Below are 16,831 nucleotides of genomic sequence, written 5' to 3' on the forward strand. Positions count from 1 at the left end.
ACATTGATGGGCGTCTATATGAAATGCAGCCTATAAACTCATGTATATATAGGTTAAAAATATTATAAGGAATAATATAAGTAGTATTTTTTTTTTTTTAATTTTGCACTTGAAAGATGTTATAAGAATGTAATATAAACAAATATATACTATTTTTCAATATTATAACTTAGAATGTACTATAATTAACAATAATAATAATAATAATAAATGGTTATGTTTATACTATTAATTTTAAATATGATATATTAATAATGAAATTATAATTTTTTTAATAAACTTATATTATGTTTAATTATAATAAAACGTGAAAATATAATAATATGATATATATATATATATATATATATATATATATATAATAAATGTGAACGTAATTTTATTTTTTATATTATAAATTAAAAGGTAATAGTATATTTATAATGTGATTTCTAAAATTTTGTGAGATATGGTAATTAAATAGATAAAAGATTTTAATCACAAAATATTATACAAGAAAGGATAAAAATTTTATAATGTTTTGGCTTTTGTTAAGTGGATACAATTTTATGATTTATCTAACTTTTTTCATAATTATAAAAGATTGTTTATCCAGCACTAATTTACTGGAATAGTTTGTACTATCATACATTATTTTTAATCAGTTTATATAAATTATTCAAAAGATTCTTTTACTAAACAACTTTTTTTTTTAAATTAATTTTCTTATTTACATCAAGCTACAATATAATTAACCTTCAATTCATAATTCATGTAAAAACAATTACTTCAAATGTGTTATATTCAATTATGTCTTAACTGATTTAGAGAATAAATATAATTAAAAATAATAATAATAATAATAATAATAATAATAATGGACACCATTCGAAAATTGTAAGGCCTAGTTTGATTTAGACAAAACAAATGATGTAAGTTTATTTATGTAAAATAATTCAGATATTTTTAATATTACTAGGAGTACAAATTTATTTATAATATCGGTGACATTTGATCTTTTAAGAACCCCTCTTACCTCTTTAGATACATTAGTGAGTTTATCTCACTAAAATAATTTAAGTGACAAAAAAAGATTTCTAAGTGATGAGTTCAATTATCACTTGGAACTGATAGCCATAGATGTGAATTTGGATGCGGATGTCTATATTAAAAATAATAGATGAGTGAGTTACAAAATTGTCGCATTTAAGAGATAAATTTTTAAAACTGTATTTCATTAAAAACGCCTAAATTAAAGTGGAGAATAATGCACAATAAAGTTTAATTGTTTTTTTACCATTTTGTTCAATCTAACATTTATCAATTTTACAATTCATAACCAGATAGATGTAAAATTACTTTTACTTTATTTATAATTACATTTTAAATTATTATCTATTAACTTTATTTTAATTGTTCATATCAAACTACTTACAATATCTTATCTTAAAAAATTATTTCTCAATGACCCAACATCAAACAAGCCAGCTCATGTGATATCATCATTTCTATATTTACCATTATGTAAAGTTTGAAAGAGAGAAGTTTCATTATATTATTCAAATCCTGAATGGTAGATAAGAATCATTGGTATCTTCCAACTTTATTTTATACTATATCTGTCATAATAAGATTAAAAAATTACAGCTATATATCATCACACTTTATACAAATAATTCAATCTTCAATTATTCATTCATTGGATTAGGTAACCTATTTTAAACACTTATCTACCAGACTAAATTTCCCCATCTCAAAACAAAGAACCCACTTAAAACTTTAATAAAAGAAGTAGAAAACTTAGCATCTCTTATACATAAAAGGGTAAATTTTATATTTCTGTATTTGAAAACAGTTCACATAATCATTTTAAAAAAAATGACCTCCCACTAAGGAATAAACCCGATCTCAAAAAAAAACTTTATTTATGTCCAAATAAAAAATTGAAAGAAAAAAATACATTCTACTCAAAATAATCAACAAAAACGATAATAGAACTAAGGTCCCCACCGAAATAAATTAAATAATAATGATTGAACTTTGTTAAAGCCGAATATCCTAAAGTATCTCACATGCCTATGGCTAAATACAATAATACATTCATTGCCCCAAATATGCACATTTCTCCTTCCCATCCAAGCTTTTCTTACAATCTTAGTCACATTCATCAACGTCTATGGTCAATATACTAATCCCGGAAGCTTGATATTAGGTCCTGGTTGAAAATCGACGAGGAACTCTTGGAGTGGGGGCCACCACATCTCGACCAGAATCGATCAATTCAAGGCGATCCGATATAGTTTTATCGAATAGCCTGTTCTCAGGGTTTTCAGCATAGCAGACATAGTAACAGCTAACACAAGCATGGGGCAATGCCATTGCAATCCTAGTCTGATGATAAGAAATTGCAACAAATTAAAAATAAAAAATAAAATAGGCAAATTGTTTATACTTTATGAGCGCTTTCACAAAATAATTTAATAAAAGAAAAAGTTGAGATTTATGTACCATTAGGTAGCCGATGATGAAGGCCAAAAGAGAGATGGTGGCGGTAAAGGGCTGGTAGATGGTTCGAGTCCAGGCTGCAACCACTATGACACACATCGAGCCACTGCATACTCCGGTTAGGAAGCAAATAGCGCTCGTCATATCTGAATCGACAATTGATTCCATCTTTCCGTTTTGGAAGAGCTCCCAAGTGTCTTGTGATGCTTGCACAAAGCCTTTCCCATATGCTGCTATCTGTGTTTTATAATCCAACTTTTATGCCATAATAGAAATTGCACAAATTGCCAATATAAACTCATTTATAACTCTTAATGGTCTTGGTTTTCTTATTTCTTTAAATAAAATGAAAATTTCGCTCAAACCATAGTAAACACGAAGACCAATACCGAGTTCTAGTGTTCAAAAGTGGAAAAAATCAATAATTAAACTCAAAAATCATCCTAAAGTCAACGGTGGACTTCAATTTTCCCTTCTAATAATTTCTGGATTTCTCCACTTTGTGTCATTATCATGATATTTGGTAGCGTGGAGATTGTTGCGTATGACTTATGACTTGTGTACACAAATTATATTTAGGGTTTATCTTTTAATGGGTTAGGGGTATGGATGCTTTAGTCTTTTGCCCATAATATACTCCTATAAATAGATATATCTTCCTTGGAAAAACCCTTTTGTATTTAGATGTGGACCCTAATGTGAAGATCTGACTAATAAACCATCAATAATTTTTTAATAAGTTTGGTATGATAAGTGTGGTTATCTTCAAATGTTACCATGAATAGATCTCTCAAAAACAAACCCCTTACCAACTCCTATTGAACACAATTCTACCCGGATGAGCAATTTTCCAAATAGAAAGACAAATCCTAGGGGACTTAGTAAGTAGAATTGGCCGAACCTAGTTAAATGTTGTCTTCATTTGCATTACTGGTATCTTTTATTGTTAAGATTAGGGTTTATGATTGCTCAATAAGCAGTATTCTCAAGAGATAATGAAGCAAAACTTGGAAATAATATAAAACTTAAGCTGATAAAATTATAAGCTTAGTTTACCTGTACATAAGCCCAGCCATTGCCATATCTGAAGATGGACTGCATAACTCTAAGACAGCAATGTGCACAAGAAAACATGAATTCATCTTCTCCCTCAAGCAAATTGAGACCACGAGCTACAATCCTCAGAGCTTCAATGGAAGGCACAAATAATGAACCAAGAGAAGCACTTCCTAAATTCTTCGAAACAGCTCTTTGGAAACAAAACTTAGTGTTGGATTGTATCCCTCTAAGATAATAAAGAGCAATAACCCTACTAACTGTCATATTAACAACATTCCTCATCACTTCAATAGTCCAAATCAAGCTCAGTAAAAGAGCAATTATGACCAATGGAGGAAAGTAGAAATTCAAAGATCCAATCACAGCAAAAATCCACAATGACATCCATAAGAAACCAATTGCAAGCATCCAATAAGTAGGATGATTCAAATCCGGGAATTTTGAAACCGGCTCTAGAGATTGAATCAAGATCTTACAACAAAACCCAATTCGAGGTGTTACCCAACAAGCGTAAAGACCGGTACCGATTGAAAAAGCGATGAAGACGATTCCAACTCCGTCCGTTGAGGGTTTTTGGAAGCAGATTAGCAATATTCCAGCAGCTAACGTGAGAAAAAATGTGCTCCAGATTATGAAGCGGACCATGAAATTCGGCCATGTTCTTACAGCTTTCTGCCATGAAAATGCTAGTAAAATGCTTAGAAGTGATGCTGCTTCTACCTGTGGAAGGAAATACTGTAGTACCCTTTCCTCTTTTCTTTTTGTAGGACCAGCTTGTAAGAAACCCTGAATTCCTTTGAATAGAAGAAAGCATACTAACCCAGCTGAACATATCAAGTGAAGAAGAAACAGAAATAGAGAGAATTTGTTGGTGTATGATCTTGAATTGAGTGTAGTTATTGATTCCTGCTCATAGAAAAATAATGATGTAAGTATATTATCCTGTTTTGGAGATCAATCAGATCACATTACCTGAGGGGCAGGAGGGGCGACGACGGCGCGAGTCTGAGCGGCGGCGGAAGTGGTGGCGCGAGGTTGAGATGGGGCGGAATTGGTGGCGCGTGGCTGAGAAGGGGAGAGAGTAGGGACACGTAAGTTGCTATCTATGACAAGACGAAGAGGATTTGTAGCGCTTAATCTTTGCATCCTTGACATATGAACATCACCGGGTGGATTTATCTGTGTTGTTGTTGTTGTTTCTGCCGGATTAACGCCGCCGCCGGCGACTTCACCTCTCTCTAAATCTCTCCTTCCGCAGCCGCCGTCAATTTGAGTCTCATCTACTTCTTCTCTCTCCACAGCCTACCAACCAAACAAAAGTACAAAACAAAAAGATTACATACAGTTTCAAATGACATAACTGAGGATCTATAAGAAGATTCTCTAACCGGTGGCTCCGCGACACCCATTATCGGTGGCGGTGACGGTGACGGCCGCGGCAGGCTATGAACGTTCTGAGTTAATGGTTTAGAGGGAGACAAGTGAGAGTTTTTGTGCACGCGCCAGTATTAATTGTAAAATGTCAGTTTAAACTGACCAACGGTCCGGTCCAGACATGTTTTGTTATTACCTGTGAGTGATGTGCACCGTTGCTTACGGTGAAGGTGCGGTAAGTCTCCAAGTTTGACACGATATGGATAGGAAAGTAGAAGTCTGATCCGTGAGGAGATTTGTCTTTGGAAAAAAAAATATTACTTATATGAATCAAATTTTTGAAAAATTATATTTAATATTTATTTTTATAAAATAAATTTAAATAAAATAAAATAATATTTTCGTTGTTATGCTGTTAGATATTATTTTCTTTAAATTACAAGAATTTAATATATTGATTTTTTTTTTATCTTTTTTGGCAAAATTATATAAAATAAAATATATTTGACAAATAAATGGTATTTTAAACAATTTTGTGTAGATTTTTCAAATTGCACATGACCCGTGTCCAAATATTTTAAAATAGTTAAATTTTAAAAAATAAAATTAAAAATAATATAAATATATAAATATTAAATTTATTCTATAATAATATAATATAATAATATAAGTATAACATTTTAATAATTAAACTAATAGAGTTTTATAATTAATAAATGTGTATCTTTACATTTATATATTTTTTTGTTTATATATATAATATATATAGTTTTCTCAAATTAAGAGTTCTTCACCTCCCAATCCATTTAATTAAAAAAAAGTTTGGTCAATAAATTGTTAATTTACAGCCTTCTATATTTGAAAAGGTTAAATTTTAAAATTAAAATAAAATAGAATTTTAAACTATATTTATTTATAAATATTATTATCACTTCAGGATGGGATGCTTTTTTTTATAAATTAATTTTAAATATTAGTTTTATATTAATTTTGAGTTATGAAATATATATCAATAAATAAATTTAGACAATTGACTTATAATTTTTTTAATACATTTTTGTAGTGAACAGAAAAATTTTCAAACTCTTTTTTAAAAAGATTAATTATTTTGACATTAATAGTATTATAACTTAATTTTAATATAAATATGTTGATTATAATAACTATTTGTACAATTTTATATATTAAGACATAGAACTATATAATATATAAGATTATTTTATATTTGTGCATTGAGTTATATAATAGTTATTATAAAATATTACATTTACTTAGAAAAATGTTATTTTTCAAAAAATTGTATAAATATATCAATTTTCTCTCATTCAAAACCTAAAATATATATTTAAATAATATTTAGAATAACATATTAGTATCTAAAATCTAAATAATAATAAAAAATACAAATGCTAAGCAAGAAGAACAAAATAAAAACTTGCCTAATTATATATAAGTATAGTGAATACCTTTAAGATTACCTCAAATATTAAAAAGATGAATTAAGATAAGATTAGTTGAAATCCAAAAGATAAGATGAGATAGAAATAACTAGTTAATTATGTAGTTCAAGATGAACTTATAATAAATATATATAACAACATTGATAAGTATAGGAAGATGAATATGGTAATTTCAAATTTAAAAATATTAATTATATAATTTGAGAAAAAAAATTAAAACAAACCTATAACTAGGTTAATAAGAAAAGTTAACATTATGAAGTGTTTGTGTTACTTTTAAATTAGAATCAAGTTGTGAAAACCGTTTTAGTTATCGATATGATTTTTTTGGACAAATTTCGTTCCTGCATAATTTTAAAACCTTAGTATTATACAACATGAGTAAATTAAAATGGTATAAGATATATATCTTAACTTATATGACATGAAATAGATTCAATATCAATTACTCATTGCAAAAAAATAAAATTTAAAAACTTTTTAAGTGTAGTTTCGAAAATAACTCAAAATATGATGGTTGTTATCTCTTCTATTTTCTTACAATAAATAGCTCATCATCATTTACCATGTCCATAATCTTCTACTATATCCGATAAGAAAGAGCGTGAAAGTAGAGTGAAAATGGGGAAAATGACAATCACAAGCGACAATGATAACTACTTCAGACCATTTTTGTATTCTTGTGTTTGTAAAGTATATTATTCTCGAGTATCCTTGAAGCTTCTTCACACGATAATCAAAAAATCGGGTGGTGGATTCCGGCGAAGGAGGCTTGTATTGGATCAATTGAGGAATGCGTGTAAGAGGTGGAACTTGAGTACCAAATTGAATTGGAGATTAATCGACGCATTCTGACGGCGAAAAATTACATAAGTTATGGGGCGCTAAAAAGGAACAATGTTCCTAGGTTCGAAATAGCCTTTCGAACCAACAAATTTCAGGTTAGATTTTTGGGAGAACCGTTTGATCGGACCGAATTTTTACTGATTAAAAAAATACACATATTACACAAAGTTAGAATTTGTAACGGTCATTCACTTGTTTTACGCTCCAGCCAGTCTGACCACATATTTTAAAACCTTACAAAATTATATATGGTTAAGTTCAAGACAATATAGAATTAAGAGCTTAAATATCACCCTAATAGTTTGTTTAATATTGGATTAATTTTGATTTTTCAAAATAATCTATATATATTATTATTAATTATTTTATCAATTAAATTATTTAAATATTAATAAAAATATTAAATTATATTTATTTTATTTAAAAAATACTATATTTAACTAATTTAACTGATCAAATATTCTTCAAAATTTTACTTTCTCATCATACAACTTTTTTTTTTATTTTGAATTCTGTCAAAAATAATCCAAGATCAATCAAGCTCTTATTATTCATATTTTAATGTAGGTCAGGGTCAATTGGTTTGACATAATAAACTTAAGAGTCCGTGTTTCGTACATGGTACTAATTATACGGGTATAAGTGTAGGGTATAAGTGTAGGTTATATGAGGGTATTAAGACCTGTAAATTATATAAGTTATATGTGTTTGGTTGAAGGTATAAAAGAGGTATAAATTGTATATATTTTATAATTTTGTGTTTGGTTTGTGATATAAAAAAAATAATAAAAGATAAAAGACTATTTTACCCTTATATTTATAAAAAATATTTTAATTACTATTTTAATATTTATCTTATTTAATTTTTATTATTTATTATATTTAAATTAATAAAATAATATTTAACTTTATAAAAATAATATATATTTATCATATAAATATTTAAAAAATAATAATGTAATATGATTATATATATATATATATATATTTTTTATTTTAATGAATTTATACAAATCAAATTTGATAATTATAAATATAAAATATGATCATAATTCCTAATCAACAACTACGGATAAACTCTCCATTTATATTGAGATTAGCTTTTTTTTTTTTTTTAATTCTTCCTGCATTTTCACTTGAGGTTAATGAAGAAATGAAATGATCTAGTAAGAAAAGAAATTTATATACAAGGTTAAATAAGGAAAAAAAAAATAGTAATGTTTATACCTATCAAAATCAGTTACAATTTTATACTGGGTTTAAGGTATAATTTATACTACATATAATACTGCAAATAAAAAATTATGTAACCAAACAACAATTTAAATTTACTATTTATATTATTATCCTATATCTACAATACTATACCTATAACCAAAGGAGTATACCTGTAACCAAACGGGGCTAAGAGTATAATTATTTACAAGTTTATTTGTTATTTTTAATAACCCGTCATTTCTTTATTTAGAATAGAATGAAATAGTAAAAACTCGTTTACTTCATTTTTTTGTTTTTAATTTTTTATGTCATTTGAGATATCATGTGTTCCTAATAATTTAAAATGGATAAATAAGTTCTTAAAGCTAGTCTTATTTACATCACGTGGCCTAAGGAAAAAAAAGGGTCTTGAATCAAAAGTTAGGTGGCATAAAGTCCTTTCTAAGTATATATATATATATATATAAATAAAAAGTGGCCGCTTGAAAAAAAAAAAAAAAAACAAATTTTTTCTCTCCCCGTATATTTTATCTTTTTTTTTTATATATATAATAACAAATCATTCTAGAGAGTGAGGAGTTGATTTGAGTTTATTTAAAAAATTATTAATGGGTTGTAATAATTTTTTTAAATATTTAAAGGATATTAATTTACGAAAAAATTTACTTAATATTTTGGTTAATAAATTGAGTAATATTATTGATGAAAAAAGATTATATTTTTTTTCTTTAAAAGTGAAGTATTGAAAATTACATATTAGAGATTATTTAGTTAAAAAATTAAGTTAAAAAATTAATTGTATGAGTATATAATATTTTTAAAAAATAGTATTTAATTAATGTGATTTATAATGAAATAAATGATTAGATGACTTAGTTATTTAAAATTAAATTCAAATAACTAAATAGAAGTCCATAAATAAAATTTAAAATTAAAATATATTTTTTTATTATTGATTAAGGTTAAGAAATTTCAAAACTTGTATGGTTATTAATGATATATATTTTGAGTTATTTAATAAAGTAAAGCACAAGTTAAAAAAAAAATAGAAGAATATATAATATATATATATATATATATAATTGTTACACCATATTATTGTACTGATATAGTAAAAGTGACTACTCTTAATATTTGAGCCTGGTTTTATATTGAATTATTTATATTATGTAAAAGATATAATATTTTATTTATTTTTAAAATGGTTACTAGATGACTATGAACGTGCTCTATCAAATTATATATATTTTAATTTATGATGGAAATAAAACATAATATTTAATGACACATAAAATTATTTTAAAATTGTCATAAATATCACATTAATGATCAAACAAGTTCTTAGTTGGTGGGGTATGCGCATTAAATAATGTTCCTTTCTGATTTATCTGACTAGGATCCAACTCATACAAAATTATCCTCTACTTTGCACCCACCTCTCATGAAAATAATATTGTTTGATGTAAAATTAAATTATGCAGATATAAAAATGATCAAAAATAAAGTAAAAGTATTTTTATATTTAAAATAATATAAATTAAAAAAAAAAAATAATTGGGTTGAAGAAACATCTATCTACTAAATACAAGGACTAAAAAACAATAAGGGTTAAAATATCTAGATACAAACAATCATATATAAAGGATCTATCTTTATCATCTTTACACACAAAAATAACAATAAGGGCAAATAATCATATTAATATTTTTTAAAAATATATATATTCTTTTAATAAATAAATTAATTTAATTGATAAAGAAATAACTGAAACTTTTTGTTGTGATATCTAAAAGTTATTTAAATAATTCTTACCTGAAAAGTAGTTCAGAGATAATTTTATTTTGATTTTGTTTTTTTACCAAGAATTAACATATCATAACTTATTTATTTTTAATTATTTAATTTATTAAACAAAATATTAAAATATATTTATTTTATTTTTTATAAATTAAAATAAAATAATTAAAAATAATAATAATAAAACTTTAAAAGAAGCTAGCATAAAGAAAAAGCTCTAAAACTAAATAAATAAATAAATAAATAAATAAATAAATAAGGTTGTTTAGGAGAAGAACTTGTCCATTACAAATTTGAAAAGTTAGTTAATTTTCTAACCTAAATTGTTAAAGACTAAACTTTTTCTAGAGGTGAGATTTTTTATATTAAAGACAATCCGAACTTCTTGAAAGGATGGTAATGGGCTTATTTGATATTTTTTAATTTTTATGGATTTTTTTGAAAAATATTATTTTATATTTAAAATATAAATTTAATAAAAATAAATATATTTTAATTAATAAATTATTTAATATAATATGATACTTAATATTATAACCACCTATGGATGACAATGAGTACCCGATAGTCAGGTTCGGATTCAAGTATTTTAAATCGGGGTCGGGGTCGGAGATGGGGAATGAAAATGGTTACCCGATCGAGTTTAGGTCAGGAATGAAGAGTGTGCAAAACCCAAACCCGATTAATATATATATATATATATATATATATATATATATATATATATATTCAAAATTAAATTAACTTTTCAAATTTCAAATCAATACAATCATTACAAACCTATATTAAATATATTAAATAATTAGTTATATCAACACTCAACCACCACTCCATCACGCCATCATTAATTTAATTTATATTCCCCGTTACTCTTAATTTTTCATTTATTTAATAACAAAATTTTTCCTTTTTATTTACTTCTTATTTTCAAGATTAACATCTTTTATCTCTATTTAGCATTTTCTCTAATTTTTGTTGAACTCCTCTCTAATCTTGTTGAAGTTCATGTATATATATTGTTCAATTTCTATAATATAATTGTACAATTCAAGTAAATAATATTTTCATATGTATTTTTAATATTTAGTATATTTAGAAAATAATAAATAAAAATTCATATTTTAATTGGGTAATAGGTTATTCGTCGGGTATGGGGTATCCGGCGAATCAAATTTGAGAATACAAATAGATATATCTGTCGGGTTCGGGGTTAGGAATGAGTAATAAAATAAAAATCGAGTTCAAAGATAGATACTTTACTATCCGACAAATAGGGTACCCGTTGCCATCCTATATCTGTATGTGAAATTATAAAATTAATTGTGCTTACCACCCCTCCAAATGTGAAGTTAATTCAAAAGAAAAATTAGTCAAAGTTAGGTTTTCTTTTGGGTCTTCATATTTACTTTTCTATCTTGTACTTTTTTTTTTGTTTTTTTTTTGGTTCCACGCCTGTATAAATAAATATCTACACAGTTTTTTTGGAGCATTTAAGAGGTTACTCAAAATATAGTTAATAAAAACTAGAATTGAACCTAGCTTTGCACATGCCCTAGGATGAGACACCCCATTCCACTCGACCCTACCCTATTTTAGATTTTGTTTTTTAAATTAAACACATACAAAATTTAATAAGACCTAATTTTTTAAATTAGATAGTTAACCAATTAGAAATACTAATTTTTAATACTATAATATTATATCTCTCAATTTAAAAAATTATACATTAAGAAAAACTTAAAAATTAAAGTAACTTGCTATATAACCAACCATTATTAGAACCACTTCTGCAAGAGCTAGACATAATGAACCAAAAGATGACACAAAAGCAAAGCATAGTACATGTATTTCTCAGAACATACATAATATTCTAAATGTTGAAAAAAAGTTAAATTATGGATAAATAGTAATTAATAGAATAATATACTTAATAAGCCAAAACATATCAATTTACAACTACATAACCAATATAACTAGTCATAGATAACTTTGTTGGTTACACAGGCATCATAAAGTTTCTAAAGGTAATAATTGGTTAAGGACAAAATCAAATACATTTAATTATAAAAATGAATAAATAATACATTTTTAATAAATAAATAATCATAACATTTATTATAATAATGTGAAATTTTGAATTTATTATTTTTAAATATTTATTTTTATTATATATTAATATTTTAAAAAATGTAATCAAATAATTTTCAAAACTTTAATTTAATTCAAATTAAAGTTTTTAAAATTAGAAATTAAAGTTTAATTTGAGGTGGAAAAAATAAGAGTCTAATACTTCTTTCTTAATTTCAAAAATAAATATTTATTAAGTTATTTAATTGACTAATTAACTTGTTTAAATAACCCATCCCAAATAAATCCAATGGTTGAAATATTATACGTATACACTGTCTAGGCTATAAGTTATAACAAGTCAAATACTCTAATTCTTTTATTATTATTATTTTTGTCTTTAATTTGACATGACTAACATCGAAAATATTTATCAACAAATTTATTATAAATGATTGATTGGTCAAATATTATTGTATAAATGTCTCATAGTTTAGATATATATATGGGTTCATATATTTTTTAAGTTGATCACCCTACACCATGTCATTAGTTTAATCCATGTTTATTTGCTGAAATATTTGAAAAGAAAAAATAATTGTTTTTGTTCTGTCTTCTTGAACAAAAAAAAATGACAGACATTGAAATTCTAAGGGATGTAGTCAAGAATTTATTTATTTTTTTTTAGGTAGAAGCTAGCATGACCTTCACCACTACACAATTCACTACACCATTCGACTTAAACTTTTTAAGTGAGAATTAAATCGTAATCAATGAACTCTTAAAAAACACATCTACTATTTAAATTATGTCAGTTATCCAAAAATAAAAAATAAATAAAAAATAAGTAAAAGGGCAAAATTCTCAAATCATGATGAAAATAAGAATCTCAATATTCATATTTGATCTAGGTTTGGAAAATTTTTCAGCGCGGATAAAAATAAAAACAAAATAAATTATAATAATATGTATTCAAGGTTTAAAATTCTTAGTAAATCACGAATAATATATTAAAATAAAAAATAGAACGCTCTCATTCCACATTTTATTCACTTCGGTAAAACAACTTATCTTCTCACATATTTTCATCGCATATTTTTTCCAAATAACTTCTCATCTCGTGATCTTACACTTTCATTTTGTCAATTAAATATTTGATTAATATTTTTTAATATTTAGTATTGTGACCTCACACTTTGGTCAATCAAATATTTGATTCATATTTTTTTAACCACTTTTAATTGATACCGGTCTATTATCCATCGGCAAACCACATCACAATCACACTTGGTTAAAGGGTTGTACTTGTTTTGTTATGTTGCAAGTTCGAAACATACATATAACATTTTTAATCTTATTTTTAACCGTTTTAAATTTATGGACGGGTCAACCCACAATTCGACCCAAATATTCATTTACTCTCACATGTATATCCAAATTAACCACAACTCTCGATCCGACAATCCGGATACTTTAAAAATTAAGCATCATTATATATATATATATATATATATTAGTTAGTTAAAAAGTTGAAATTATATTGTTAAAATGTCCCGCGTTCATCAATTTTAGTATTTAATTTAAAATATAAAGTGTTGTTAGCTTATTTGGTTAAAGGGTTGTACTTGTTTTGTTATGTTGCAAGTTCGAAATATACATATAACATTTTTTATTATTATTTTAAACCGTTTTAAGTTTATGAGCGGGTCAACCCACAATCCGACCGAAGTATTCATTTACCCTCACATATATATCCAAATTAACCAAAACTCTCGACTCAGCAATCCATACACTTTAAAAATTAAGCATCATTATATATATAGATTAGATGACTCCAACTCCAAACTATAAGAACTTTTATTAACAAACTAATGTTACTTAAATCAATATTTAATAACATAATACCAACACTAAGTAATTCGTTTTTTTGTGTTATTAACATCATTTCACACTGTCATAACTTTTGTAATAATTTGGATGTATTTAATAATAACTAATAGATAGACCCCCAAAATCCTATGCACAAATATATAAATATCCTAATAAATGATTAATCTAATAAAAAAATAACAAAATGTAAATAATGAGTTGAAAATTGGATTTATATGAAGCAGGTTATGACTATATTCTACAATATTTCATTCTATATTCACTCTTAAATTAGAACTCATGAAAACAAATCAAACACCCTAACCTAAAACATCATATCCAACTTATTGAAGGTTAATGTTATTTGCTTATAAAAAAATGAAAGGTGACCATAAATTAAATGATAAACTATTAAAAAAATAGAACTAATTATTCATTTGAACTAAAAATAGTATTCATCAATTGAATCATAATGTTTGTAGTTTGATTGCATTCTGATTTTATGTATATTGTAATGTTTATAACTCATGGTATATTAAATTTTGGATTTTAAATCTTGTTATTACTCAATTTTTCTTATCATTTATCGTCTCCAAATATATATGGTATTTCATGTGTTTTTGTAAACCAATTGTACATTGTTGTTTTTAAAATATAAATATGTTATTTTAAAAAATAATTATACAAATGGGATAACACAATCAAATTATTATTATTTATCAAAAATCAGTGTTTATTCTTAAAAAAAAAAAAGTAGCAAACCCCATAACCACCATAGCTCCATAGTGAGTTAAAATTAAATTAACTTCATATTGAAATGAAATAAAAATAATGATAATTGCAATAAGTAATTAAGTATTTCCAATTTTAGTACAATCCTCCTTTTTCTCCATTAAACCATATTTAACTCTTTTACCAATGGATTCTAAATTTGTAGAATTGACCATCCATTTATCCCCGTAAAAAGACAAACTTACTTTAGACATTGCAGTAAAATTAGAGGAGGAAAATTTAGTATCAAATTTAGACCAAAATCCATGTCTTTTGTTTGATCCAATTCATGATTTTCTTCTCCTCTTTCTCATTTCCTCATCTGAAGAAACAATGTCATTCACAGGCACTCTAGACAAATGCAAGGCTTGCGATAAGACTGTTTATTTCGTTGATCTCTTATCGGCCGATGGAGTTACTTATCACAAATCTTGCTTCAAATGCAGCCATTGCAAAGGAACTCTAGTCGTAAGCAAGAACTCGCCTTTTCATTTTATTTTTGCTTAGATGTTTTCGTTTTGAATAAAATAATTTCTTATGGTTTTATGTTTTACAAGATGAGCAATTACTCTTCTATGGATGGAGTCCTCTATTGCAAGACTCATTTTGAGCAACTCTTTAAAGAATCTGGCAATTTCAGCAAGAATTTTCAATCAAGTTAAGATTATAAACTCATCTCTTAATTCATTTTACACATTACCAAATTGTTATGTATACATATACATTTCGGCTAACTTTATTTAATTTATTTTGTTCTTCAATGATGAAATTTACAGGCGGAAGGGAGAATTCAATTGTAAGTCCAATTAATTGATTTTTTAGTTTATTCCAAGGGAAAAATAACAACTACTCATTCATTACCATTTCAAAAAAAGAAAAGAAATCAAGATAAAATAAATAAAACTATGTCATGACATTGTTACATTTGTAGCTACAAAATTTGATTAATCATAATATTTATTTTTATAATTTTGTACAGACCAAGGCACCAACTAAGGTGTCATGCATGTTCTCTGGGACACAGGATAAGTGTCCAACTTGTAACAAGACTGTTTATCCACTGGAAAAGGTTAGTACCCAAGATAATATTATTTTTAATTTATTTTGACTTTATTTGAAAAAAAGAAAGAAAATGAAAATATGATAATTAAATTAACAAGAAAAAAATAATAATGATTTAATCACTACAACTACAAGTATAAATTAAAAAAAAAAAAAAACTAAGATAACCCATCTAATTATAGGTAACAATGGAAGGGGAATCATACCATAAATCATGCTTCAAATGTGCCCATGGAGGTTGCCCTCTTACAGCCTCCTCTTATGCAGCTCTTAATGGAGTTCTCTACTGCAAGCATCATTTTGCCCAGCTATTCCTAGAGAAAGGAAGTTACAATCATGTCCTTGAGGCTACAACTCATCGCAAGACCGGTAGTGCAACACCCGATGTTATGGAAGAACAGGAACTCATTGAACCGGCCGACAAAGAGAAAGAAGACGGAGGAGGAGACCATGAAGAGGCGAAGGATAATGATCAAGATGAAGAACAATCGAAGGATTAGTGGTAATAAGATAATTATGACGGGTTATTTTGTTGTTTCCTATATTTATTTTTATTTATGAAAATCGTTAAGGGTTAAAACATGGAAACTATACAAATTCATAGTGTCCATGCCCAAAAAATTGTTTAAGGAGTTGTGTTTTTGTTATGTTTATACAATAGCAGTACTATATAAACTTACCCACTGTAAAATTTGTGATACAAACTTCATATTTTATTCAAGTTTTTTACTTATGTGTCATATTGTTTTTGGGGGTAACTTTTCTTGCTAATTCAGAAAGGGGAGCTGTACAATGTTGAGAAAAATATATTTTTTAAATAAAAG

At 26.0% G+C, this 16,831-nt stretch overlaps 2 protein-coding genes across 2 annotated transcripts; one reads left to right on the forward strand and one right to left on the reverse strand.

Annotated features, from left to right (window-relative positions):
* Positions 1-1,971: 1,971 nt before the first annotated feature.
* LOC124918897 (CTL-like protein DDB_G0274487) lies at positions 1,972-5,068 on the reverse strand. The gene is made up of 5 exons (XM_047458973.1): positions 4,932-5,068; positions 4,516-4,845; positions 3,541-4,449; positions 2,488-2,721; positions 1,972-2,370 (listed from the first exon to the last, which is right to left on the reverse strand). The coding sequence occupies exons 1-5, from the start codon at positions 4,950-4,952 to the stop codon at positions 2,188-2,190; spliced, it is 1,677 nt and encodes a 558-aa protein (XP_047314929.1). The 5' UTR covers positions 4,953-5,068; the 3' UTR covers positions 1,972-2,187.
* A 10,210-nt stretch (positions 5,069-15,278) lies between these two features.
* On the forward strand, positions 15,279-16,509 carry LOC124932304 (LIM domain-containing protein PLIM2c-like). The gene is made up of 5 exons (XM_047472925.1): positions 15,279-15,413; positions 15,503-15,602; positions 15,722-15,741; positions 15,925-16,014; positions 16,190-16,509. The coding sequence occupies exons 1-5, from the start codon at positions 15,279-15,281 to the stop codon at positions 16,505-16,507; spliced, it is 663 nt and encodes a 220-aa protein (XP_047328881.1). The 3' UTR covers positions 16,508-16,509.
* Positions 16,510-16,831: the final 322 nt, after the last annotated feature.

This window comes from Impatiens glandulifera, chromosome 1 (genome assembly GCF_907164915.1).
Source record: "Impatiens glandulifera chromosome 1, dImpGla2.1, whole genome shotgun sequence".
Lineage (NCBI taxonomy): Eukaryota > Viridiplantae > Streptophyta > Magnoliopsida > Ericales > Balsaminaceae > Impatiens > Impatiens glandulifera.